Genomic DNA, 24,341 nt, shown 5'->3' with positions numbered 1-24,341 from the left:
AGTGCTCTGGTGATCAGATGCAACCTCCTATGAACCTGTTTAGGTCTTTCAGTGAAGTACAGCTGATACTAGAGGCAGGAATTCATTTACCCAGTTTGAGACCTGTTGGTAGCACTCAAAGTAGAAATTTGTGTAGGCTAAATGATGCCCTGTCATGGCCAATCAAACATAGCCCAGCTACAGAAAGCTGGGTTAGTTGATAGTGTTAGAACACATGGCACACAATTAAATTGCCTTTATTGAGTCACTGAATGGTAAAAGCTAACTGAGATGACAAATGGTATACCCAAAGCTGTCAGGGTAACTAAAATATACTCCATACATAAAATATACTCCAAAAATTCCACTTTCTGCAGTGTGGTTATCTGAAGTGTAGGGTCTGTAAGCTTTTTCACAGGTTAGTTTGGGCTGGCAAGCAAGTTTGTAAAATTGTATAGAAGACCTGGAATGTATCAGCTGCACAGTTCTGATAGGTGAAGCTATTGTGCTTCTTCCTTTAAAGTTACTTCTTATATTGAGTTCCTCACTACCCATTTGGTTGGAGTCATGTTCACTAAAAGTTTAGATTTCTTGCTTTTAAGAAGTGCATGTGCCCTTCTCCTTTAAGCAGAGATGAAAGTTAAGCCCCTAGCTCTGCAGGGGCATGTTGGTGACTGGGGCCAAAGTCTGAAGTGTCTCACTGGTCCCTGTTGTAACTGTTCCTTGCTCTAATTACAGGACCCCATTACATGTGTCCATTGTGGTCAGGAACGAGCCTGTGTTCAGTCAGCTCCTGCAGTGCAAGCAGTAAGTCTCACTTGAATGTAAAATACACTGAGGTTACCTTGTACAGTGAAGATGTGAAAACTGGTTTAACAACTCTTATGTGCCTTTTTGCCTTATAATAAGATTAATAATAACTTGGGATGCAAAAGTGTAAAGGATTTGCATAAGTGAAGATGCTAAAACAATATCAGAAGGTGTGTAAGTTTTTGCCCTACTGTAAAGAAGCAGGGAACTGCATCTCTGTTTTTCAAAGAGGCTGAAATAATTCCAGAGGTAAAGTAATGTAGGAAGCTTGTAGTGGAGCTAAAAGGAATAATAATATTTGAAATATCTCAGTATAGTCTTGAGTTCAACTTGGGTTCTGCATGGAGGTGGCTTCTTGGGGTGGTGAAGCAGAATACTTCATTTGACTCAGTTGCATTGCAGCTGAATTTGCAGTTCTTGTACACGGCTTACTCAAGGAGATTTGTGTCTTTGTTGCACTTAGTGGGAGCCCAAATCTACCAGGGATTCTACACTTCCCTGGGAGCAATCAGCTCACTAAAAGGTGCTGTGCTTGTTTCAGAGTATTCACAAACTCTCTGAAGTAACTGGAGCTACAGTAGGCTTCTTGACAAGCAAAAGTTGTCAGAGAGGTATGAGATGAACTAGTACAGCTGTTCAGACACTTGGAACTTCAGCTGTGTTGGGGAACCACTTTTCAAGTGTAAGTTGGGGGACACTAACTCTTACTTTTAGACTAGACTTGGAGCTGAAGGATCATGAAGGAAGCACAGCTCTGTGGCTTGCAGTCCAGTATATCACTGTATCGTCTGATCAGTCTGTGAACCCTTTTGAGGATGCTCCTGTTGTGAATGGAACTTCATTTGATGAGAACAGTTTTGCAGCAAGGTTGATCCAGCGAGGCAGTAATACAGATGCTCCAGACACAGTAACAGGTAAACCAGAGGTTTGTATTTCATTGTAGGCAGAAGGCTTGTGTGTTAATTTCTTAATGCTGACTGCACTTGGAGGAACTGCAGGAGGTTTCAGCAGCATTTCCTCCATAATAAATGCTAGGTGGTAGTTGCTTTACCCAGAGCTGGTGTACTGACAAGCTGAGATGGACTTGCAGGAAGTGATAGTAAATCTGGACTCATTGCCAGGTTCTAATATCCTCTTTACAATTTCAAGATGTGTAATCAGTAAATGGAAGTGCATGTGACAATCCAGTGTTGAGAGCTACTGGTAACCCTAGTACCAAAGGTTTTCCTTGTTGACCTCAAAGTGTAATGTTGTAAGGTAGTGGGGAAGGTGTTAGCACTCTAGTTAGTATCAAAGTGTGGTTGGAATAACAGTGTTCATGGTTTTTCTTTAGGAAACTGCTTGCTTCAGAGAGCAGCTGGTGCAGGAAATGAGGCAGCTTCTCTCTTCCTAGCAACTCATGGAGCAAAAGTCAACCACCAAAACAAATGGGTAAAAGCAGAAACTTAGTCTGAAAGTTTCTTTACTTCTCTTCGGAAATAATATAGCAGGGATCTCTTATAGCTAAACCATAGCTTAAAGCAAGCTGGAACACTTTGTGAACCTTTGCATATTTTCAGGTATTTTCTAGTGACCACTTGCATTCTTGTGGCACTGTTCTTGCAGAATCACCAGTTGATAACATGCTTTTAGCACTGCAGTGCTTGGCATAATAAAATCCTTAGCAAAAGCTAACTCATGTAGTTTGGAACTCTTAACGAGCTTCAGCTACTAGGAGTGAAACTTTTCACACCAGCTCTTGTAGTTTTAATAGTTTAAAAGCTGCTTCTCTTCATGTCTCAAGCTGTTAACCCAGCACTCTTTTTATTAAAGGGAGAAACCCCACTGCACACAGCCTGCAGGCATGGCCTGGCAAACCTGACAGCAGAACTCCTGCAGCAAGGAGCCAACCCCAACATCCAGACAGCAGAGGCAGTGCTTGGGCAGAAGGATGCATCTACTCCTCCATCAGCAGAGAATGTTCATCTGCAAACTCCCCTTCACATGGCTATTGCTTACAATCACCCAGATGTGGTGTCAGTCATCCTAGAACAAAAAGGTAGGTGTCCATAATGTTGATGCTGCAATGAATTGGTGTGTCAGGATGGCATCCAAGCTGTTTTGACAAACTACTAAGCCTGTCTTCCTGTAAAGTGTTTAAGTATAGCAATTAATAAGACTGGCTAACTAGTCCTAAACTCAAATAATGTACTTGTTAAAACAAGATTATTTTGTCTTTGTAAATTCTCCACTGTAGATAATGGACTTGAACAATTAGTTGGGTTCTGTTCTACCTGTAAAAGTGAAATCACTCCAAGGCATTTGCTTCAGGTGAATGCTGGAATCAATTTTGGATAAAGGCATCAGAACTGTGGTGTGACTTCTGCCTCCCTCAAATCCTTAGTAAGAGGACTTTATACAGAGCAATGCTGGTATTATAGTAGAGTTGGGACTTGAGTGCTCAAATACCAACTGATGAGTTCATTAAATACAACAGCAGGCATTTGACAGCTGAAGCAGGGCCAATTTTGTCTCCTACCATAAATGGGATTTAGAAGGAAATTGGTGAACTGGGGAAAACATTGTCCATCCCAGGGAATGGGGGAGGAGGGATGTGCCACCATATTGTGGAGCCTTCACTCTTCATTCTCAGAGCTTTGCATATGCCACTCTATTTGGAATTGCAGCTAGAAAGGGGCAGGTTAAGCCTCTTAGCTAGAAAATTGATTTTTTTCTTAGTATATGTGTTAAGATCAGGCAGTAGTGGCAATATGGTCTGAATCCTAGGCAGTGTCACATCAGGGAAGCTGAAGGTACTTTGCTCAGATCTTACAAAGTGACTCCTAAAAGAGCAGCCCACTACAAAATGTGACATTGCTGCCGCAGCTTTCAGTGTGTGACTGCAGGTCAGGTACAAGAATGCCCTAATTCCTTTTGCTCTCTTGTAGCTAATGCTCTTCATGCTACCAACAACTTGCAAATTATTCCTGACTTTAGTCTAAAGGACTCGAGAGACCAGACTGTGCTGGGATTGGCTCTTTGGACAGGTATGTGCCTTCAGGATGAGAATTTACAATGATAGGGAAGCTATGATGTGAACAAGATTTTCTTAAAGATAAAACAGCTGGTGTGTGTTCATGTTCTGGCTTGTGCTGCTGGGGAGGAGTTGTCAAGGAGAGCTTTAGATGGTTCTTCACATTTTAAAATTAGTGTTCACATATGACTTAGTGGAAGATTTCTAGTCCTACAGCTTCTGCCCAGAACTGTACTTGCAGTTCAGTGGAATTCTTCCTCTGTGAGCTCCCTGGTAGTTTTCATAACAGATCACTGTCTTGTCTGTGCACATTAACTCCATTCTATTAGTCTCAGTGTGTCTGTTTTATAGAACTGAAGGTAAAATACTAATGCGCTTGAACTCTTCAGGCATGCACACAATAGCAGCTCAGCTGCTTGGATCTGGGGCATCCATCAATGACACCATGTCAGACGGACAGACGCTCCTACACATGGCAATCCAGAGACAGGACAGTAAGAGTGCCCTCTTCCTGCTGGAACATCAGGCAGATATAAATGTCAGGTAAGATTCTACCTGATACAACTGTCACCCATATACTTATCTAGGAGCAGGTGGTGACTGCCTTTGTATAATGGCTTGATATTTGTTTCAGATGGTGATTTACATATGTTTGGCACTGTTTTGTGGCACTAGTTATGGGTGAGGTATTATGTATGTTAACTTGGACCTATGTGTAGCTCCATTGGTCAGTACCTCCTCTTGAGGCTGCAGAAGAATTTTACCTAATTCTAGATAAAACAGCATCCTCTGTAGCTGACTGAAGTCCTAGAGACAGTCCTAGAGGCACTGAACTTCTATTGTCTCTTAGTAATGCAGCTTAGTAATTGCCAGCTTAGTAATGCAGTTAGAACTGCATGTTTGCTACCATCTGAAATAATTAGATACAGATGCAGCAACAGGAGTCTGATAAACTAGCCTCCTCAGTATCTCATAGACAACTTACATTAGACTTAACAGAACATTTGTCTACTTACATGACTGACAGGCTGTCTGTTAAATTTGGCAAGCTGTACTGTAATGAATGTCATGGGTACAAACTGCCTAATGCTGCTGTTCTAACTTCAACTTTTTAACAGTTGGTATTTGACTGTTGCTTGAAGTGTTGCCATGTTGGAGACAAAGCTGTTTGCTTCTATGGCAGCAGGCTGGCTTGGAAGGAGCTCTGTTCAAATAGTGGCTGCACTGAAGGAATTCAGTGTCTCTGAGCTAAGAACACTAACTTGTTTTTCCAACTTGAGAAATCAATCACTTGGTAAAAGTGAAGGGAGAAAAAAGGTAGACACCAGAGCTGTGATGAAATACACAGTGTGTTTGTAATGGTCTTACCACTGCAAAAATACATACGAGAGGAGTTAATTCTTGGCCTTCCCAAAAAAGTGATGTTGGTGAACTTCATAATGCATCTGTAACACTTGGAAGTGTCCCTGCTGCAGGACCCAGGATGGAGAGACAGCCCTACAGCTGGCCATCCAAAACCAGCTCCCACTCGTGGTGGATGCCATTTGTACCAGGGGAGCAGACATGTCTGTGCCAGATGAGAAAGGAAATCCTCCCTTATGGCTCGCCTTGGAAAACAACCTGGAAGATATTGCATCAACTCTGGTAAGACTGTCAGTTGGCTTTAGTCTCACTTTTGTTCACCTTGTTAGCAACAAAAGGCTTCATCAGCAAAAAAAACCACAATGCATGAAGAGAACCAATCCAATATTACTAATTTCTGGAGGTCTTCACCAGAAATTCCTCTTTACTGCAGCAATCTTATAAATACTTTAGTATGCATAACCAAAGTAGACCTCCTTGTGTCTTTTTCATAAGGAAGTTATTTGAAAGCTTTGTCCAGTTGTCTGCTAGAGACAACTATTTAAAAACTTTGCTAGTGACCTGAGAAATACATCTTGTAACTGATCTTGACTGTGCTAGTATTGGATAACATTTATGGAGTCAACACTCTTAACTACTCATGTTTAAACCTTGTCAATAGTTTGTAAAGTGGAGTAGAACAAGTCTTAAGTGCCACATTGCTCAAGTATGTAGTTCTCTAGTTGAAGAATGCAAATATTAGCAATACAATTCCTGGAAAAAAACACTCTCTGTTTAGCTGAATGTCTGAGAAAGCAGGTAAATGGGCCAGATCTTCAAAGGCAACATCTGCTAATGCTGCTTGATTTACTGTGGCTGCTTGTCATTGCTGAAAGTGAGGTGACAAGTCAAACCTGCTTTAGATCTGTCTATCAAAGTATATGGACAAATATTTAAATTGTTAATAAATACAACCTAATTAAGGATTACACAGTAAACCAATAAAGTATTGGTCTGGAAGACTTTAAAGTACCTTCCTGAAATTCAGTGACTGTCACAAGAATAGACAAGGCATCTCAGTTTTTACTTCTAGGGGTTAATGTTCCAGAAGCACTAGTCAGAGATTGTAGTAGGAGCCTGTTGAAAAAAAAATCTTCACTGTGTCATTTGGCTTCTCCTTCCAGGTTAGGCATGGCTGTGATGCAACGTGTTGGGGGTCAGGACCAAGTGGCTGCTCACAAACCCTTCTCCACAGAGCTATTGATGAGAACAGTGAACAGATTGCTTGCTTCCTTATCCGCAGGTCAGACCTGTTCCAAAATACAAACCTTCTAACGTGCATGTAGGGATGTCCCTGGAACAAATTAATTGAATGCTATCTTAAATCAGTAACAACTATGTGCTTCCCTAGGCTTTTGCTGGGTGGGTGACACTTGTGGAATTCTGACCAATCCTAAAGACACATTCTATTATCTATAGTAGCAACATGTTCTTGATGACAAGAGTCAAACCAAAACCAGGAACTTGTGCTTTTGTAGAATGTGTCAGCAGCTGCTGGATCAGCTCTTGTAGTCTTTTCTGTTACCTTTTTTAAAGCAGTTTGAATCTGGATTAAACATAATAAATTGACTGCACTGTGTTTGTTTTAGTGGGTGTGATGTGAATAGTCCCAGAAAGCCAGGCCCAAATGGAGAAGGAGAAGAGGAAGCCCATGATGGGCAGACACCTCTACACTTGGCAGCCTGCTGGGGACTAGAGGAGGTGATCCAGTGCCTTCTGGAGTTTGGTGCCAATGTCAATGCTCAGGTATGTGGACAAATCATGCAGTTTTTTTAAGTAGATTCTTTGCCTCCGACATACTGAAAACAAACTTTCTTCTCAGCTGTGTATTTTGCTTGACAGAGAAAAGAAAATCTTGCTTTTAGAGCTGAGCCAGTGCAATGACTAAGTGCAGCTCTGCTTTCTCTCCTGTCCCTTTTTACCACACCCGGTGCTTATCTGCCCATATAGTGGTTAATTCAGGAAGCTGTGCTGGAGAAAAATGATACAGAAAACTTACTGCAATGTTAGTTTTCTCATGTAACAGTGGGATTCAGTGTCTTCTGTCCCTAGTGTGAATTAAAGGCAGGAGCACAGCTGCCATTAATCATTAAATCAGGTACAGTGTAAAACTCCAGAATACTCTACTTTGTTAGCATGTTTGGGAAATGTCTTCTGTTATTGAGTAAACCGAAGTGCTGTAAGTATTAGTTACACTTCATTTTTGATTTTACAGTAATTCTTAAACAGAAGCTTTGTAAACAACAACAAAAGAAATTAATGGATAACATTTTTAGGTCCCGATGCTGTTGAAGGTGACATTAAAACTAATCACAAAACACAGTGACAAAGTAGCTTTGGCTGTAAACTTCTGTGTGATGCAAACAAATGTTTAAACACCACAGCTGACTTTGCTATTAAATTTGAATGCTAAACTCTGCCCCCAAAATGACTGACTAAATGGGAGATGTTATGGTTATTTAAAAGGCTGTAATAGCATAGGATTGAGGTCAACCTGTTGGGAGAAACAAATCTCAATTTGCTTTTCTTACCCTGTGAGTTTGAGCTTGCCCTGCAGCTGTTTGGTGCCCATGCTAAAGGAAGCTAGGTAGGTTACAGGACTAAAGTTCTGAGTTTTCTTGACCCTTCAGAATTAGGGAAGCATTTATGTACTACTGAGTATATATATATAACAAACCCTGGTTTCCTTCTAGGATGCAGAAGGAAGAACTCCAATCCATGTTGCCATTAGCAACCAACATAATGTTATCATTCAGCTGATGATTTCACATCCAGATATTAAGCTGAATGTACGTGACAGGCAAGGAATGACTCCCTTTGCTTGTGCTATGACGTATAAAAATAATAAAGCAGCTGAAGCAATTTTGAAGAGGGAACCAGGAGCTGCAGAACAGGTAAGCTGGAAGTGTTCAAACCATATTGGTTTTGTTACTGCACTAGTCTGTGGTAACAGCAGCTCCACAAACCAGTTCTAGTTTATCCTTTGGTGGCTTTACATGCAATCTGTTTGCCAGATGCCAATTCTCTTAAGCAGGATTTATTAGGAAACTGTAGGTGTGTTTGTGATATGTCTAAGAACATTAAGGGTTAGTGTCTTGTCAAATCTTATCTTTTCAATACTGAACTGAGAAACAGGAATATGTGTGTATAAGGAGAAAATTCTAACATTACTCTTGTCTTGTGCTGGACTAGTACAGAGATAATCTATTACCCAGCTCTCCTAAAGCTATCCAAAACAGAAAACCTGACCTAAAGTAACTGAATAATAGATGCTATGTTGCCCTGCTGAACTATAAAACCTCCAACTGTATCTTCAGGCTTCTGGTGTGACACTTCAGGCAGCTGTTCAGGAGATTCTTCCTATCCTATGTAAGTTTAATTACTAGTAAAATATTTGAGTGCTTAGAGAGCTCTTGTAATATATCTAAGACACGGTTACAAATACAGCCAGTTTAAATATGCTTTAACATCAGCTGCAAGGCAAAGTTGAACATGTACCTGGTATTAAGCCAAAAACCTGAATTCTCGGGGTGCCCAGAGCAGCTGTGGCTGTCCCATCCCTGGAAGTGTCCAAGGCCAGGCTGGATGGGGCTTGGAGTAGCCTGGGATAGTGGAAGGTGTCCATGCCTATGGCAGGGGTTGATCCTTGGAAGATCCCTTCCAACCCAAACCATTCTGTGGTTCTGTGAATACACTTTACGTCAGTGTGGAAGGATTCCATGTTGCTTCCTTCGCCTGGATTAATTGCCAGATAGACTCAAGCTTGTTTCATTTAACTGAGTTTGTTTTAACTTCTGCTCAGTACTTAACCACAGCAGCTGTTAACCTTTTGTTTGTCTAACAGTACTCTCCAGTGTGTGGTCAAGAAATGACAAGGTTATGAAATAGAAATAAAGTAGTGTGAGGCAGACTGGACGGAGCAGTTGCAGCAGATAATTTCTCAGTTTGGTTGTTAGTCACATCTATCAGATAAGTCTCTAATGTCAGCCAGTGAAAGGAACAAGATTCTGCAGTTCAAGCAGAGGGAGCAAGTGTCTCTAAGTGAAAGCATGTCCTGCTACATAAAATACCTTGTTCTACAGGAATAATAAATTAATTTCACGTGCCCTTTCTGCCACAGGTTGATAATAAAGGTCGGAATTTCCTCCATGTGGCTGTTCAGAACTCGGACATCGAGAGCGTGCTGTTCCTGATCAGTGTGCAGGCCAATGTCAACTCTCGGGTCCAGGATGCCTCCAAACTGACCCCTCTGCACCTGGCAGTGCAGGCTGGCTCGGAGATTATTGTGCGCAATCTGGTGTGTGCTGGACAGTCACCGTTCCTCTGCTTAAAAATGTACACCCTACCTTACTGCACAGTGCCTGCAGGCTGATAAATCACATCAAAGTGGCACCACTTGTTCTGAAACAGAAAGTTCCCTTAGCTTATACTGTTAGCTGAGCTACTACAGTAGCCTTCACGTGAACACGTTGGGTTTGTGGCAGTCACTAGGCAGTGTGATTCAATTTAAAGAAGCTTTCCTTGCCTTTTCTGTACATTTGAACACAAACACAAGTTATAGGAGCTCAGTAATGATAAAATTTTATACACTCTGGAGGTCTAGAAGTGTCTCTGTACGGTAGAGTATTGTGTGCTTCATTCACAGAAATAAACTGTTGGCTAAAATAGCCCTGAAACCATCTTTGAAATATATTCCTCCTTGCATCCTGACAGCTGCTTGCAGGTGCCCAGGTGAATGAACTGACCAAGCACCGCCAGACTGCTCTTCACTTAGCAGCCCAGCAAGACCTGCCCACCATTTGTTCAGTCCTTCTGGAGAATGGAGTAGACTTTGCAGCTGTAGATGAAAATGGAAATAATGGTAAACTTCAAGTTACACAAGTAAATGCAAAACACTTCAGTAGGTCTGTTAATGATGTCTCCTAGTGGCAGAGAGCTCACTGTGACTGGGCTTGCACTGCAAAGGTGAAAGAATGAAAATCCAGGAAACCAAAGCAGATGAAAGGAGTTGTTTGAGAAGGAGGGTTGGGAAAGTGGAAGGAGGGTGTTTCCTTTAGTTATTAAGCTATAATCATTGCTGATACTCAGTCTTGAACCTTCTTTGTCTTGGTTTTTTTTTTTACTGTTCAGCTCTGCATCTGGCAGTGATGCATGGCCGTCTGAACAACATCCGGGTCCTCCTCACAGAGTGCAATGTAGATGCAGAAGCCTTTAATATCAGGTAATTATTAACAGACTTAAAGAACCACTTTGTATTTCAAAATATGTGTTATTATGCTGCTTAAAATATATATACTTGGCTTTTTAAAACATTGTATTATAATAATTACAATTAATATGTATTATATTATCTATACATAAATTTGGAAGTGTGCAGATGATGCTGTGTCTAAATTCTGTGCAAATTATATGTATACACCAAGGAAGGAAAGTTAAGTAGGGAGTTGTGTATGATGTACTGAGGTACTGAGATGCAGCATTGTTCAAGTCTGAACCAAGCTTGAAAGCAAGGAGAGTTGGATGGGTAACTGCAGTAGCAAGCAGACTTTGATCAGGATAACAAACTCTTTTCCCCAGAGGCCAGTCACCAATGCATATTCTGGGACAATATGGGAAAGATAATGCAGCAGCCATCTGTGACCTCTTCTTGGAGTGTATGCCAGAATACCCTCTAGACAAACCTGATGCTGAAGGAAACACAGGTAGGTGAGACTCGGCAGCTATTAAACTTGGAAGTCACTTCAGTTGTATTTGTGGTATGTCACTTTCAAAGCTGGAATAATGGACAGTAGTATGCTAAATACAGTAGGAGGCACACAATAAATACATGGAAACTTAAAAACTAAAGATCCTGTCTGGATTGAATGTAACACAATCTACTGCTCTGTTAGCAAGGAACTGTCTGGCTTCTATTTTTCAGTGCTCCTCTTGGCTTACATGAAGGGAAATGCTAACTTGTGTCGTGCAATAGTGAGAGCTGGGGCTCGCCTGGGAGTTAACAATAACCAAGGAGTCAATATCTTCAATTACCAAGTTGCTACAAAACAGCTTCTCTTTAGATTGCTGGGTAAGCGCCACTTGCTATGCTGGGAAAGTATTTCTGGCTTGTGCTTCCAGAATACTTCAGAGGAAAGAACTCTGGACATTTGATTTATATGACAGTGGTTCCAGAGAGGAGGAACTTGTGAATTTTGCATTGCTGTCAGTGCAGGGTAGAAATACTGTTTTTTCTGGTGATTAGCTGAAAAGTTGTACAATGCAGACTTTTAGATGCTACTTTTTCTGGAAGGATAGGCATGGAGACTCTTGGCTGGTTGTGTAGTCCAATGTAGCTTAAACCACAGACACTGCTTTTTAACTGGTGCTGTACAGTTGCTGTGGACAATGTGATGGAAAGCAACTATAGATTATCTACAAGCAAGATTCCAGCTCCTGCAAGAGTAGTTAAATGTTATATTCAGTTATACTGAATGCAGCCTAGAACTGGAAAAAGCCTTAAGGTTTAATGTGCTCAGGAGATGTCTGAGCCCATTTTGCCTTCACATTTTTATCTCTTAACAGATATGCTGACAAAAGAACCTCCCTGGTGTGATGGCTCCAACTGCTATGAATGTGCTGCCAAATTCGGAGTCACGACAAGAAAGCATCACTGGTAATATAAGCCACCTTGCTGTGCTTACAAGGAAATGGATTCCACCCCAAATGTAGCTAGGCTTGTTCCTTCCAGTAGTTTAGGAAACCTCCTTGTTAAGATAGGTGTATAATCACTAATTCAGCTGAAACATTCCATCCTGTCTTAGATCAGGAACTTGTAGTCTGACTGAAATCATGTCTTAAGCAGCTTGTGCATTTAATATTCTGACTGGCTGTAAATGAGAAATCATGTCCAAATTTCAGTAGTGGATTTAAATACCCAGTTGCCAGAGAAAGAGTGTGATGCACTTCACTCCACAGAGGAGCAACAGTATGTTTTATTAAATAAGACAGTGAGTTAACAGAAGTTTAGTGGTATATGTGGCAGTGATTTATCAGGACTTGATGGCAAAGGTGCACTTGGTTATTTCCTGCATAGAGGATGTGGGTCAGGGAGAGCTTCCTGTGGAGGCACGAGGTTCAGAGAGGACAGCCACTGGGGCTGTGGCTTACACAGGAAAGACAGGAGGGAGCACACCGCCACCACAGTGTTAGGATGACCTGCTCCAAAAGAGGTGGCAGATTTGGGCAGGTGTTGACAACTCGGGTTTGGGATCCTGTTTGTAGTGTGGAAATGGCTCAAGATGAACATGAGCTGCTCTTGTGTAGATAGGAGTTGCCTTTTTTGAATAGTCTGAACTTGTACAAAACTTGCTGGGTTGGAAGGGTGTTAAACTAAGATTTTTCTTAGCTCAGTGTGCTAGAGAAACTACACATGCATCAGGTGAAGCAGTACCAGGTGACTCACTAGTACAGAACCAGCATGTGCTGTTGGCATTAGTCAGTTATTCCATGACAAATATCAGAAGATACAAGACAATCAGCATTTTAATTGTTAGTGTGTATTTAATGGTGCTATCATTGATAAAGAGTGTTAGACAGTAACATCCTGGTGTTCACTAGAAGGGAATTCACTCTTCTCCCACCCCTCTTCTATCAACAGCCGACACTGTGGACGCCTGCTCTGCCATAAGTGCTCAACAAAGGAGATTCCTATCATAAAATTTGATCTGAACAAGCCAGTTCGAGTTTGCAACATCTGCTTTGATGTCCTGACTCTGGGAGGAGTCTCCTAGTATGCTGTGGATGTAAAGGGATTCCCAGTCAGTGCTCCTGACAGCAGCTCTGCTTACAAGCCCTCTGGATAGGGAAGAGGAGGCCTATACACGTCTTCTGCAATAGACTGAACTAATTAAGGACCCTGTTATGATATACTCTGGTATAAATGATTTTGTATGACTGTAAATGTATCGGGCTGCAATAGACTTCACTAGGAATCAGAGTGGATTGTTGAAACCAAGTGACAAAAGAATTTAGACCCTCTTCTAATTGCAGTGGGGTATGGAAGCTGAAATTTATACTGATTGAATCGGCATAAAACAGGTCTGTCCTCAACATGGTGCTTTGCACTGAGCAACTCTATTAAGTCCTGTGGCTTTCAGGCTACTTAGTAGAGATGGTATTAAGTTTCAGGGTAACCAGGTATCTTTCTTTGCTTTGTCTTAAAGATAAACGTTCCCCTTCTCTAGAGAAGACTTTTTGTGAAGCTAAACTGAGCTGTTGCAACCACTGTTCAAGAAACTCTTCAGACCTGGGGTTAGTTCTAAGTATAGCTCAAGAATTGTGGCCTTACAACAGAAAGCTTTACATCTGATGCAAAGCAGTCAGAATTGCAGATCCACATCTTGATACCTCCTCAGCAAATGACTCATTAGCTTTAGCATGTTCAAGAGAAGTGCAAGATTGTTTTAGGAAATGCTCTTGCCTGCTGGAACTGTCAGTCTTCGTTGCACTTTCATATTTATGTTGCTGGTCCTTCCAGTTCATGGCACTCGTATAAATGACCATGAGTTTGCTGAAAGGCCTAAGCATGTGTTAAAGGAGAAACACTAAAACTGGTGAAGTCTAACTCACAGTACAGCAATAAATGCTGAAGTGCATTAGGAATCCCAGGAGGGAGAGTAATACTTTCCTGGGGCTTAAGGGGCCTGGTAACTGCTGTGGGAGAGTCAGTAACCCTACCACATGTAGAATGTGCTGCACCTCTAGACACTAAACTTGGGTCCATTTTCAGCTGGTGAGTGTACGTGGAGGCTTCCTATTAGGAGTAAGCTGCAGAATTTTAATCTAGGCTGGCTGTACTCTCTTAAACATGCTTAATCTGTGGAAACCTACCACCACATTGTCTAGATAAATAGGAAAGTACTTGACTGGTAGACCAGCTTGTGATTTGGTGGGCAAAGGCTTCAGTTAGAAAATGGGTACTTAAGCAAAACTACATGCCATGTTAAGGCTGTTTTTATTTCAAGAGATAAAGCTAGTATAGACTCAATTCAGCATTCCTCATCTTTACTCCATGAATTGGTGTGCATTTTTTAATGACTGTTATCTCCAGTGAACAGTGTGGGCAGGTGATAATGTGTTGCCCTGTTTGGAGCAGTGACTTGGTCTCAAAGAGTAAGATGAGATGATGAACCAGACTGCTGCTGTTACAGGAGACTTGCTCAGTTTTTCTCAAGCTTGTACAAGGAGAGGATAGGATGGTGTAATTGCTGACATTTGTATGATTAATTTCACATCAAGTCTCACCTGATCTGCACTTTGATCTTCCAATATGCACATATTGTAACTGGAATCACCCCTGTACCACTAGGGAAGAACAATGGATGACAATACAAACTTGCCTCACTGTTTGATGTCTGCTGCTGTCATGTTCCAACAGAATGCTTGGGTAACACAGCTGGTCTCTAAAACGGTCACTAATGCAAATGGTGCATCTCTGGCATAATAGTGTAGGTGAATGAGGGAAAATAGTGGTGTCAGTTAATGTTAGCTACAGTAATTGATGGTGTCAGCTAACTGCAGTCTACAGTTCGGGGTTTTTAAGTGAAAGAGATGATGGAAAACATTGTACTTCTGATATTTCAGGGTGTCACTGGTTGCAGATGTCTAGGAGTGAAAGATAACAATGGAGGGAAAGTGCATTTGGTTAAAGAAGTCTTGACTGTAGTCCCATGATAACATGTTGTTGGTTTGGAACTGAAGTGATGTGGAAAGATAAGAGTGTGCTCAGAATGCTGAGAGTGCAGAGGAGGGGTTTTCCAAGGCCACAGCCTATGGGCTTCAGCCTCATTGGAAAACTGCACAGCATGTAATTGCCAAAGCATTTAAACATCACTTTTTCAGTGGCTCCCCTGATGGAAGGGCAAGGAAACAGGGAGCTCAGCTCTAACAGATAAGCAAGCTTTATAATGATGGAAAATGTGGATCTGGTGAAAATTCAGCTTAACTGAATGGCAAGGTAAGGCTGGGTAGCTGCTCTTCTGAAAAACAGGATATTGATTATAACTGTAAAACTGTGGGGAAGATCTGGGAAACCCATCTGTAGTGCTCCTGGTTTGCTGTTTACAGCCAGTAGTGTCCCATCTTACTGAAGTCTGAAGGGAAAGCTAAGGTTATTGTTAAATAATACAGCCTGAGGTGTTAGTTAAATTTAAAGCAACTAAAGTGAGCAAATTTGATCCTTTTAAAGTGCCTTTGAGATAGTTTCCTTCCAGCCAACTCTAAATAGCTTTCTGCCAGAGCTAAAGGGGAAAAGCTCACAACTTGAACCAAAACCCAAGTTCATTCTTTCCTAGTTCAGCTGAGGAGCTGACCCCACCAGACAACTGGTGGGACTCAATCCCTCACACACTCTGCCTAGTGTTGGTCTGAACTCTCAGACCACTGAGACTTTTTTGGGAGTTTTGCTGGCAATGCTCCACTACAGGGTACAAATGTGAATGAGGCGCTTGGTAATGTAGTGGTGGTCAACACATTTCTAACTCTAAATAACTGCTCTTCCCTTTTTGTAGCATAATACAGTTTTTACCAACCCCCCACCCCTCTTACCCCTGCTTTTAATGGTATCTATTAACTCGAGACTCAAGTCTGCCAAGCATTGAACAAAAGATTAGATGGAAAATCAGTTTGTGTCCCTGGAAGTGCTGCTGTCACATGAGGCTTCAGGCACTTCAGCAGGGCTGCATGGGAAGTTGGGTGGTTCATGCTGCAGCTTTTTGTTCTGAGACTGGATTCCTTTTGATTGCAGTCATCCAGCACTCTTACACAAGCAAATAGCATGGTCCAGCACTCCTACACAAGCACAAGCTGTGGTCTGGCTGAAATTTTTTTGTCTGTAAAAGGTGCAGTCACTGTTTCACACCACTGAGTGGAGTGAGAATGTTGCTTTTGAAGGTACTAACAGAGCAGAGTAAGTTGCTGGCTAAAAGCTGACAGATGCCTTAATGACTTCCCATGCTGGAGATAACAGCTTGTCCAACTGCTCATGTAGTGCTTACAAACTAACATGTAACAGTATGGGAGGCCAAGGCTGGATTGTTTTGTAGATCAAATGTTAATAGGCAAGTCCTCTTTTTGTAACCAGCAGAGGTGGTCACTGCAGCAAACTCGTCTCTAGAAAAATCAAAGCTTGTATGAGTGACAGAAATAACTGAACCTTCTAATACCCTCTGTGAAATAGAAAAGGAAGTCTTAGAACAATGGCATTTTATCTGCAATGTTTGTCTGGAGTCGTTGTAAAAATGTATTTTTCCAATATGCATTACTTTGTTGTGTAATGATTCTACTTGTAATAAAATGCAGAACTTAGATGATGCATCGTGAGGTGAAACCTTGCTAAGGAAGTATCTGCTCCTGTAGAGACAGCTGCCCCTCTGCAAGCTTATACTCACAAACCACAAAGAAAACCAGGGATACAATATCCAGTCGGGCATAACAACTTTATTCTTTGTTCTGAAATTAGTCCAGGTATTCATTTTCATGCTGTGGAACTGCTACAACTGTTCTTTTGGCTGTCAAGGTCTGGTGTTCTAGTTTGTACCATGTAGTCATCTTGAATGCCTTATACTAGACTTACCTATAATCAGTCTTATGAAACAAACCCAAGCTCCCCACGAGCCAGAGGTGCTTCATGGAGTTCATCAGTTTGAGTTACTAACACTTGGTGTACTCAGCTTTGTACTGGAGGCAGCTCAGGCCCCTGGGAGAGCAGAGAACTGCTGCAGCTTCACTTCAGGAAAAGGAAAACTTCAGTGCAATAGCAAACCCAGCCACGGCTTCTGGGTGAGATTGTGATGCATTAGTCTTTTATTAATAAAACTTAACTGAAGTACAGATGAATGGTGAGCTTTATTAGAGCACTGTCTGTGGTGACTTGAGCCCTCTGTAGCTATCACTGTTTTCTTCCACTCTTTTCCACCCCAGGAGAATCCAGCTGAGTTGCTGAATTGGAGTTACAAGCATGACAGTCTTGGAGCACTTCAGGTCAGTGAGGGTGTCTCCCTGTTTGCTTTAATAGATGACTTATTCCTAGTGCAAGACACTTCCCCCCACAGTGTTACCAAACTAAACTGAGGAATAAGCTGTGAACTGGTTTTCAACCAACTTTAACTTAACCAACACCCTTCCTGCCCTGCCTTTTTGCAGCAGTTTATTTGATTTTTGTGTAGCTCTTGCAATCAAAACCATCCCCTCAGCACCATTTGCACAGTGATTGAGTGTTGCAGCAAGACGAAACTTGCTTAGAAGGTCAAGCTGGTTTGCCCTCACAAACTACTTCCTACAGCATTTAATAGTCTGGAATTTTCTGCAACTTTTAAATAGCTTAAAAAAGCTCTTCAGAAGGCACTAATTATTTGGGGAGATGCTTTAAATGCAATTTCTTTTTAAAGTGGTGGTGTCTTTTTAAATGTGGCAAAGGCCAAAGTTGTGGAGGCAGTGAAGTGCTGCTTTGTAGCTCTTCCCTGCACCTTTTACAAAGCTTGATCTTCAGCATCGTGTGAAAGGAGTTGCTCACTCCACCCCCAAAGATGGCTCAAGCCCAGGGCTGAGGTTCATTTCTGCCACACATCCTATCCCCAGCACGACGAGCTGGCAGAGCAGGGCAATGCCTGGAAGAGCTTCTCTTCAGGATGATGATAGGTAAAAAACCCCAAAAATAAAACCACAACCCCCACTGTGCCCACTGTTCAAACAAGCATGTACATATTGAAGTTGCTGTGTGGCTTCACCCCTGGCAGCTGGAGCATCCTCTGAGCTTTTGTCAGTGGGAAGTGTTGTAATGTGTCCTACTGCAAGGGAGTAAACTTGCTAATTAACTAACTAATCACTTAGATTTTGGGCCTCTCTTTAGAGGTGATGGTAGCTAAAAAACAGTTTATAAATACTTTACAGTTGCTTACACATAGGTGGCAGCTGCCTTAAGGAGAAGAACTGACCACAATTCAGCAGGGACCTGTGCCACTATTGGACCTTGATCTGCGTGGTTCTCTCAAAGCTCAGCTACACCAAAACTGATTTTAACAGCAGATGGCATTAAAACCAGCAACTGCTTCCCTGCAGCTTGAGGTTTGTAGTGCCTGAACTCTGTGCAGGTATTCCTTCCTCCCTTTTAGCCCCACTCAGAAATGGTAATAACCTGCCCTGCATTTCTGGGAGTCGCTCATAGTGCCGAATTCTGCTGGCTGTGATACAGTAACTATAGATTTTAAGAGTGCTGGGTCTTGTAAGGGCACATCCAGCTCAGTTTATAGTGTGATAGGCACAGACCAGATGGGAAGAAGTTTTATACCAGAATGGAAACAGGAGGCAGATTACAGTAGGATGGTTCTGTTGCCACCCAGGCAACAAAAAGAAAGCTATTTAAAACTACTCATTCCTGATCAGAACAAGTTTGAAAGTGGTGAATCACTGAACAGGAGGGTGAGGTTAATATCAAGCAACAATCCTCATAGGTGGCTTCAATATCTTGGCACAGTATTTAATGTAATCACTGAATGTGGAAATACAGCTCTGGCCTTTGCCTTCTCTACTCCAAGAATTTGATAAAGCTTGTGTGTAACTAAACTGCGCAAGTTCCTAGATACTCTGGACCTTAATTGCAGAGGAAATTCAGGGTTCTCCCTGCTACCTTTAAACTTTGGAGTGAGTCAGGTGCCTGGGAAGGAGCGTCAGCAATGCCCTGCAGCAGGACCTGTGGACTGTGCATCAAATGTGGGCAGAGATGCTGCAGCAGTTCCTGTGCTCGCTGCCTTAAACCACAGCACACTGTCCCACCACTGTGCACACAAACTTCCATTTCCTGACTGCACAAGAAAGCTGTTCAAAAACACAGTTCAGGCTGTGAATCTTACAGTTTGTTCCGAGATAAATGGGAAAAATATTTCCCATAGAAATAAAGAAAGCATCCCGTTACTTGATTTTTTAAAAGCTGGCTGAGGTGTTTCTTCCTTCTCTCAACTCCATATGTTAAAAAGCGTCACAAATAACATGTTGAGATTGTTACTGCTCCCTTCCACGGACAGATGGAAGGGATGGAGCTGGAGCTGCCCACCCAAAGCACAATGTTTCACTGCAGGACTCTCCCTGCCCCGGAATGCAGCACCTGCAGTCAGCCCGTGAGGAGGACACACTGCTGGGCCAGGGGATGGCAGCCCTCGTACTGCTCCAGGTGAGGGTGATCCAGGTCCCCTCTGTCACTGTGCTGGGAGGAGTGTGGCTGGCCCCAGGGGGGACCTGAGCTCCTCACACACACACAGCGGCTCCCGTGCGAGCCAGGGCGGTACAGCTTCCGAGGGACTCCGGCCCAGTCTCTGTGCACTCCCCCACTAGGAATGGAAAATGAAAATAAATTAAAATTCAAACCCGTGAAAATGCTTCCAGTCAATAGAGAATCCTTACAAAAAAAGCTTAAGACAATCTGGGAAAACTAGTACTAACACTGAGGTGGACTTTGCTCCCAGCTGATACCTTTTTATTGGCTGTGCTTCAGAAACCCGTGGCCTGAACCTGCTTTCACCACTGCTGCTACAGGTTCCACCCTTCTGAGAGTGACCAACTCCTGCATTCCATCTTTCCATTGCTGGAAGAGGAATCACAGCCTTCTGTTGCACAGCAAGATGCCTTTTCTGCAGGCATCTAAATGCTCACAGGTGACCACAGATCTTCACAGAATCACAGTGGCTTGGGTTGGAAGGGACCTTGAAGATCATCCAGTTCCACCCCCCTGCCATAGGCAGGGACACCTTCCAATGGCCCAGGCTCTTCTAGGCCCTCTGTGCCTTGACTAAACACAGTGATTTTGAGAACTGGGGCAGAAGAAAAAGTACTTCCCCAACTAATTAATCTTGTGTCTTTACGTCTAAGTGTCTCTCTGTGGGCCAAATCCTGCCTGGTCCCCAACCACTGCAGCTTTTAAGCTTCTTATACAAGTCACTGCCACATGGCTGTGCCCAAGCTCAGTCACACAGAGAAGCAGAGCCCTGGTGTACACAGTGCTCATGGAGCCCATGCATTTTGCAGTGTGGTCTGTGAAATTATTTCATCCTCAAGCAAAATAGTCTCTAAGCTGAGAGATAGCTACTAACAGGAAAGTATGAAATGATTATTCAAAGCTTAACCTCATTTTTATGTGTTTTAAGTGAAAGTGTTGTATCGCAGTGAAATTGTCTCAAAAACATAGGTCAATGTTTGTACTCCTGATAGGTGACAGAAGCTGTTTGAATCCCAGTCCCACTGGGATTTCTGTCCTGTTTTGCTGAGAACAGGAGGATCAGGTGCACATGTGGTAAATTCTCTGATTCCAGTGTGACAGAAGAAATTAAGCCTGGAGAAAAGGAGGCTCAGGGGGACCTTCTCACTCTCTACAACTCCATAATAGGAGTTTGAAGCCAGTTGGAGGTCGGGCTCTGCTCCCAGGGAACAAGGGACAGCGTAAGACGATAAGAGGAAACAGCCTCCAGTTGTTGTCACAGACCTCACCTACCCATGAGTGTGGTGGCTGCAGGAGCCAGGACATCTTCCCACACCCTTCCTGCCAGGAGAGGCAGGAAAAAAGCACAGGGCAACCCAAAAAGGCTCTGCTCCAAAGTGTACAAGCTTACCTCTGTCTGGAGCACCAGAACCGGGTGCCTTTAGCAGAGCTCCATTCAGAGTTGCAGGGTGGGAACTGCTGCTTCTTCTGCTCACTTTCTGCTTGCAATTTGAGAGCTTCCTCAATGGCAGCCTCAGCCTCCCTCAGGGCTTCTGTCGGTGCCCCATTTTCATCGTAGAATCTGCCCACCAGCTTCCCTGGGAGAGGAGATCAATTAAGACCACAGTGCTTCAAGGCAAGGAAAATGCATAGTTCTGGAGGAGTTTTAATTTGTTATTTAAAGACAAAAATAAAAGGAGATGTCATCATGGCCCAATTTTAGAACAGAACTGAGCTTACATCCCTTCAACCCTTGCATCACGTAGCAGTTTACCCTTATTAATAAATCCATGCTGGATAAGCTTAGGCACAGATTCATTACAGATCTGAAATCCAAAGCCAGTTTCAGCTGCACAACCCAGAAGCCATCCCCACCCACGCACCTCATTCCCCAGAAGAGTGTCCCTGCACCTCTGCTCCTACAATCTCCCTAGTCCTGCTGGTTTCAGGCTGGCTCCATGCTTTTTTGCTAGCAGAGACAACAGCCAGGTGGGAAAACGATTAAACTTTCCCTTGGAGGGAAGCAGACCTCGAAGATCTGACTTGGCTGCATCTCCAGCCAGTCCCTCGCAGGGTTCAGGACCTCGGGCTGCGCATCCCTTGTGTGAGCCCACCCACCCCGACACCTACCCACGGGCTCGTAGTTGTCGTTGTAGAAACTCAACCAGCTGTGGATGGAGAGCAGCTCTGGGGGTGACAGCCCCGCCACGTTGTCCACCAGCCCCGCCGGGGTGAAGTCGCCGCTGGCAAACGCTCTGGTGGCATCTCTGCCTGCGAGACCCCAGCAGGGTGAGACCCCCAGCCAGGGAATGAGCCCCCAGGCATGGAGTGAATCCCTCAGCCAGGGCTGCGACCCCGGCCTTGGAATGACAGCCCAGTCATGGAGTGGGTTCCCCAAACAGGGGGTGAGCTCTGCCTCCCCCCAGCCGGGGGATGATCCCCTCCCCAGCCAGGCCATGCCAGCCCGCCCTCCCCGGAGGTACCTGCGAGCCCGCTGTAAGCGCCGCCTGGCCCATAGTGCTTGCGGCCCCGCTCCACATCGAAGACCCGTCCCAGCAGGGCGAGGTAGAGCCCGGGCTCGCCCGGCGCCCCCCGGTAGCGGCGCAGCTCCGCGGAGCTGAGCAGGCGGGCGCGGGGCTCGAACCCGCGGCGCAGGAGGCAGGCGGCGGCCACGCACAGCAACCCCGCGGCCGCGCCCCGCCACATCGCGCCGCGACACCACGGCGCTTGCACGACAGTTTCCTTGCCGCACGGCAGCGTGGCGGCCAACCACGTTTAACGCCGCGTACGTGGGACGGCCGGGCCGAGGGCGCGCTTTACGGCAGCGGGTCACGGAAACAGTCATGATATAAGTTGGGTTGGAAGGCACCACAAAGATCATCTCCTTCCACCCCCTGGCCTTCCACACGGCCACACCTTCCATCATCCCAGGTTGCTCCAAGCCCCGTCCAACAGGGCCTAGAAATCTTCCAGGAATGGGGCAGCCACAGCTTCTCTAGGCACCCTGTGTCAGGGCCTTACCACCCTCACCGGGAAAAATTTCTTCTTAATGATGTTGTTCATAAGGACAATCACAGAATCTTTAGGGTTGTTAGTGCTCTCTGGAGAGCACTCAGTCTAACCCCTGCCAAGGCAGGGTCACCTGGAGCAGGTGACACAGGAAGGTCCAGGTGGGTTTGGAATTTCTCCAGAAAGGGAGACTCCCATGGCCTCCAAGTCTGTCCCAGTGCTCTGCCACACTCGTGTCAAGGAGTTTTTCTCATATTGAGGTGAAATTTGTCGTGTTTTTGTTCATGGCCATTACTCTTGATCCTGTCACTGGGCACCACTGAAGAGAGTCTGGCACCGCCCTACTGGCACCCCTTGGAGATACCTCTATGAATTAACGGGATCCGCCCCTTAGTCTTCTCCACACGAACCAGGCCCAGGTCCCGCAGCCTCTCCTCCCGGGAGAGCTGCCCCACACCGCTCCAGCCTCGCTGTTCCCCCGCCGGACCCTTCTCTTCCCACCGCCTGCCCGGGGGCCGGCGGGGTGGGGCTTTGCGGCAGCGCTGTGGCGCTTTACGGCGGTGTGGCGCTTTGCGGCGGTGTGGCTCGGGTGTCGCTTTACGGCGGTGTGGCGGCCCCGCGCTGACAGGTGCGGCGGGCGGGAAGTTGCTGACTAAGGCGGGCCGGGCCGGGCGGGGACCGGCGGGAGCGGCGGCACCCGCGGCGGCTGCGAGGGGCTCTCGAGCGGCTCTCGAGCGGCTCATGGGGACGGCGGCGAGCCACAGCAGCGAGGAGGAGGAGGAGGGCGCCGAAGAGGGCATGGAGGGGGCGGCCGGCGCTCCCCCACCCCGCGCGGCCCCGCCGCCGCTGCCGCCGGCCGAGGTGCTGCTGGAGCAGGCCCGGCTGCGGGAGGCCACGGCGCGGCTGGGGGAGGCGGCCCTGCCCGAGCCGCTCGTGCCGCGGCACCACAGCGCGCTGGTGCGATGGCTGGAGGAGCGGCTGAGCCGCGGCGACGAGGCCGTGAGCCTGGAGCAGTTCTGCGAGGTGCTGGAGAGCGTGTCCCGGCTGGCGGCCGGGTCCCGCGGGGAGAGCGAGGAGGTGAGAGCCGGCAGGAAGCGCCGTCCGCAGGGATCATGGAATAGCTCGGGCAGGGAGGGACGCTGAAGACCGTCTCGTTCCAGCCCCTGCTACGGGCAGGGACACCTTCCACTAGACCGGGTCGCTCAGATCGCCGTCCAACCCGGCCTTGGACACTTCCAGGAATGGGAGTCCCCTCCAGGGACCCGCCTGTCCGGGCCGGAGGGCTGGTCGGCACCGGGGGAAGGGAGGCGGGGGAACCTCCGGGGTTCTGCTGCGGGTCGGTCTCCCCGAGCCCTCGATGTGGGCGCTGGCACCGGCTCCGTGACCATCCACACGACCCTGGAGACTCCGGACACGCGTCCGGATACATGGGGAGAGGCCAGGCCAGAGGGTTCTGCTGCTCAAGTTTGGAAAAGCGGCTGCTGCTGTTGATATACAGCCTGTCAGCTTCCAGATATCCCTTAAAAAAGCCAAACAACTTATGTCAGTTATCAGTAATCGTGCTCAGCAGCCACGTGAGAAGCAAACGGGTATTTTTACAGCATTGTTTCTGCTGTTGCTACTGTTGGTGCAGCCGAGAGCCCAGGTAGGAAATCCTGCCTGAGTAATTCTGCTTGATACTTACTAGCGTTACCAGCAAGTGAAAGTTTACCGCGCTTAATTTTATTGTAGCCTTTTGAAACCAGCAGTGAAATTGTCAAGTATATCTTTTATGTAAAGTAGGACTTTTGGAAAACTTGTAAGAAAGTAATATAACAGAGAACCCCTGCCAGGAGGTGTTAGGGTAAGGTTTTAATGGTGGAAGAGAGTAGTTTCCTTTCTGCTGAGATTTCCAGTTTTTTCTTC

The 24,341-nt window shown here is 45.2% G+C and overlaps 3 protein-coding genes across 6 annotated transcripts in view; 2 read left to right on the top strand and 1 right to left on the bottom strand.

Annotated features, from left to right (window-relative positions):
* The window catches only part of ANKFY1 (ankyrin repeat and FYVE domain containing 1), a 31,143-nt gene extending 14,597 nt beyond the window's left edge, over positions 1-16,546 (top strand). For all 4 annotated transcript variants that reach the window (XM_005525867.3, XM_014254967.2, XM_014254968.2 and 1 more), the window contains 17 exons: positions 718-786; positions 1,504-1,703; positions 2,123-2,220; positions 2,602-2,827; positions 3,717-3,815; positions 4,192-4,345; positions 5,278-5,446; positions 6,328-6,446; positions 6,793-6,949; positions 7,897-8,097; positions 9,324-9,500; positions 9,917-10,064; positions 10,334-10,424; positions 10,781-10,905; positions 11,124-11,270; positions 11,765-11,855; positions 12,840-16,546. In XM_005525867.3, the coding sequence (XP_005525924.1) occupies positions 718-786; positions 1,504-1,703; positions 2,123-2,220; positions 2,602-2,827; positions 3,717-3,815; positions 4,192-4,345; positions 5,278-5,446; positions 6,328-6,446; positions 6,793-6,949; positions 7,897-8,097; positions 9,324-9,500; positions 9,917-10,064; positions 10,334-10,424; positions 10,781-10,905; positions 11,124-11,270; positions 11,765-11,855; positions 12,840-12,972 (2,404 nt within the window). In that variant the 3' untranslated portion in view covers positions 12,973-16,546. The remainder of the gene's footprint in view (positions 1-717; positions 787-1,503; positions 1,704-2,122; positions 2,221-2,601; positions 2,828-3,716; positions 3,816-4,191; positions 4,346-5,277; positions 5,447-6,327; positions 6,447-6,792; positions 6,950-7,896; positions 8,098-9,323; positions 9,501-9,916; positions 10,065-10,333; positions 10,425-10,780; positions 10,906-11,123; positions 11,271-11,764; positions 11,856-12,839) is intronic.
* Positions 16,547-18,134: 1,588 nt separating this feature from the next.
* CYB5D2 (cytochrome b5 domain containing 2) lies at positions 18,135-22,133 on the bottom strand. The gene is made up of 4 exons (XM_005525975.3): positions 21,911-22,133; positions 21,558-21,698; positions 20,839-21,025; positions 18,135-19,563 (listed from the first exon to the last, which is right to left on the bottom strand). Exons 1-4 carry the CDS (start codon positions 22,131-22,133, stop codon positions 19,347-19,349), a joined length of 768 nt encoding a protein of 255 aa, XP_005526032.1. The 3' UTR covers positions 18,135-19,346.
* A 1,044-nt stretch (positions 22,134-23,177) lies between these two features.
* Positions 23,178-24,341, top strand: part of ZZEF1 (zinc finger ZZ-type and EF-hand domain containing 1) — a 55,232-nt gene continuing 54,068 nt past the window's right edge. Inside the window, exon 1 of the mRNA XM_005525866.3 lies at positions 23,178-23,513. Coding sequence (XP_005525923.2) covers positions 23,178-23,513 — 336 coding nt within the window. The remainder of the gene's footprint in view (positions 23,514-24,341) is intronic.

This window comes from Pseudopodoces humilis, chromosome 23 (assembly GCF_049639895.1).
Source record: "Pseudopodoces humilis isolate 2021_Gansu_Grassland_sample_001 chromosome 23, ASM4963989v1, whole genome shotgun sequence".
NCBI classification, from domain to species: Eukaryota; Metazoa; Chordata; class Aves; order Passeriformes; family Paridae; genus Pseudopodoces; species Pseudopodoces humilis.
Note: the sequence above shows the minus strand (reverse complement) of the source record. Positions and strands in the feature narration are given on the sequence as shown.

Coding starts and splice junctions, on each gene's coding strand:
- CYB5D2 (XM_005525975.3), bottom strand. CDS start 22,133: ATGTGGCGGGGCGCGGCCGCGGGGTTGCTGTGCGTGGCCGCCGCCTGC. Junction 21,026..21,557: donor CGACAACTACGAGCCCGTGG/GTAGGTGTCGGG, acceptor CTCCTCTCCCAG/GGAAGCTGGTGGGCAGATTC. Junction 19,564..20,838: donor TTCTGGTGCTCCAGACAGAG/GTAAGCTTGTAC, acceptor TTCCATTCCTAG/TGGGGGAGTGCACAGAGACT.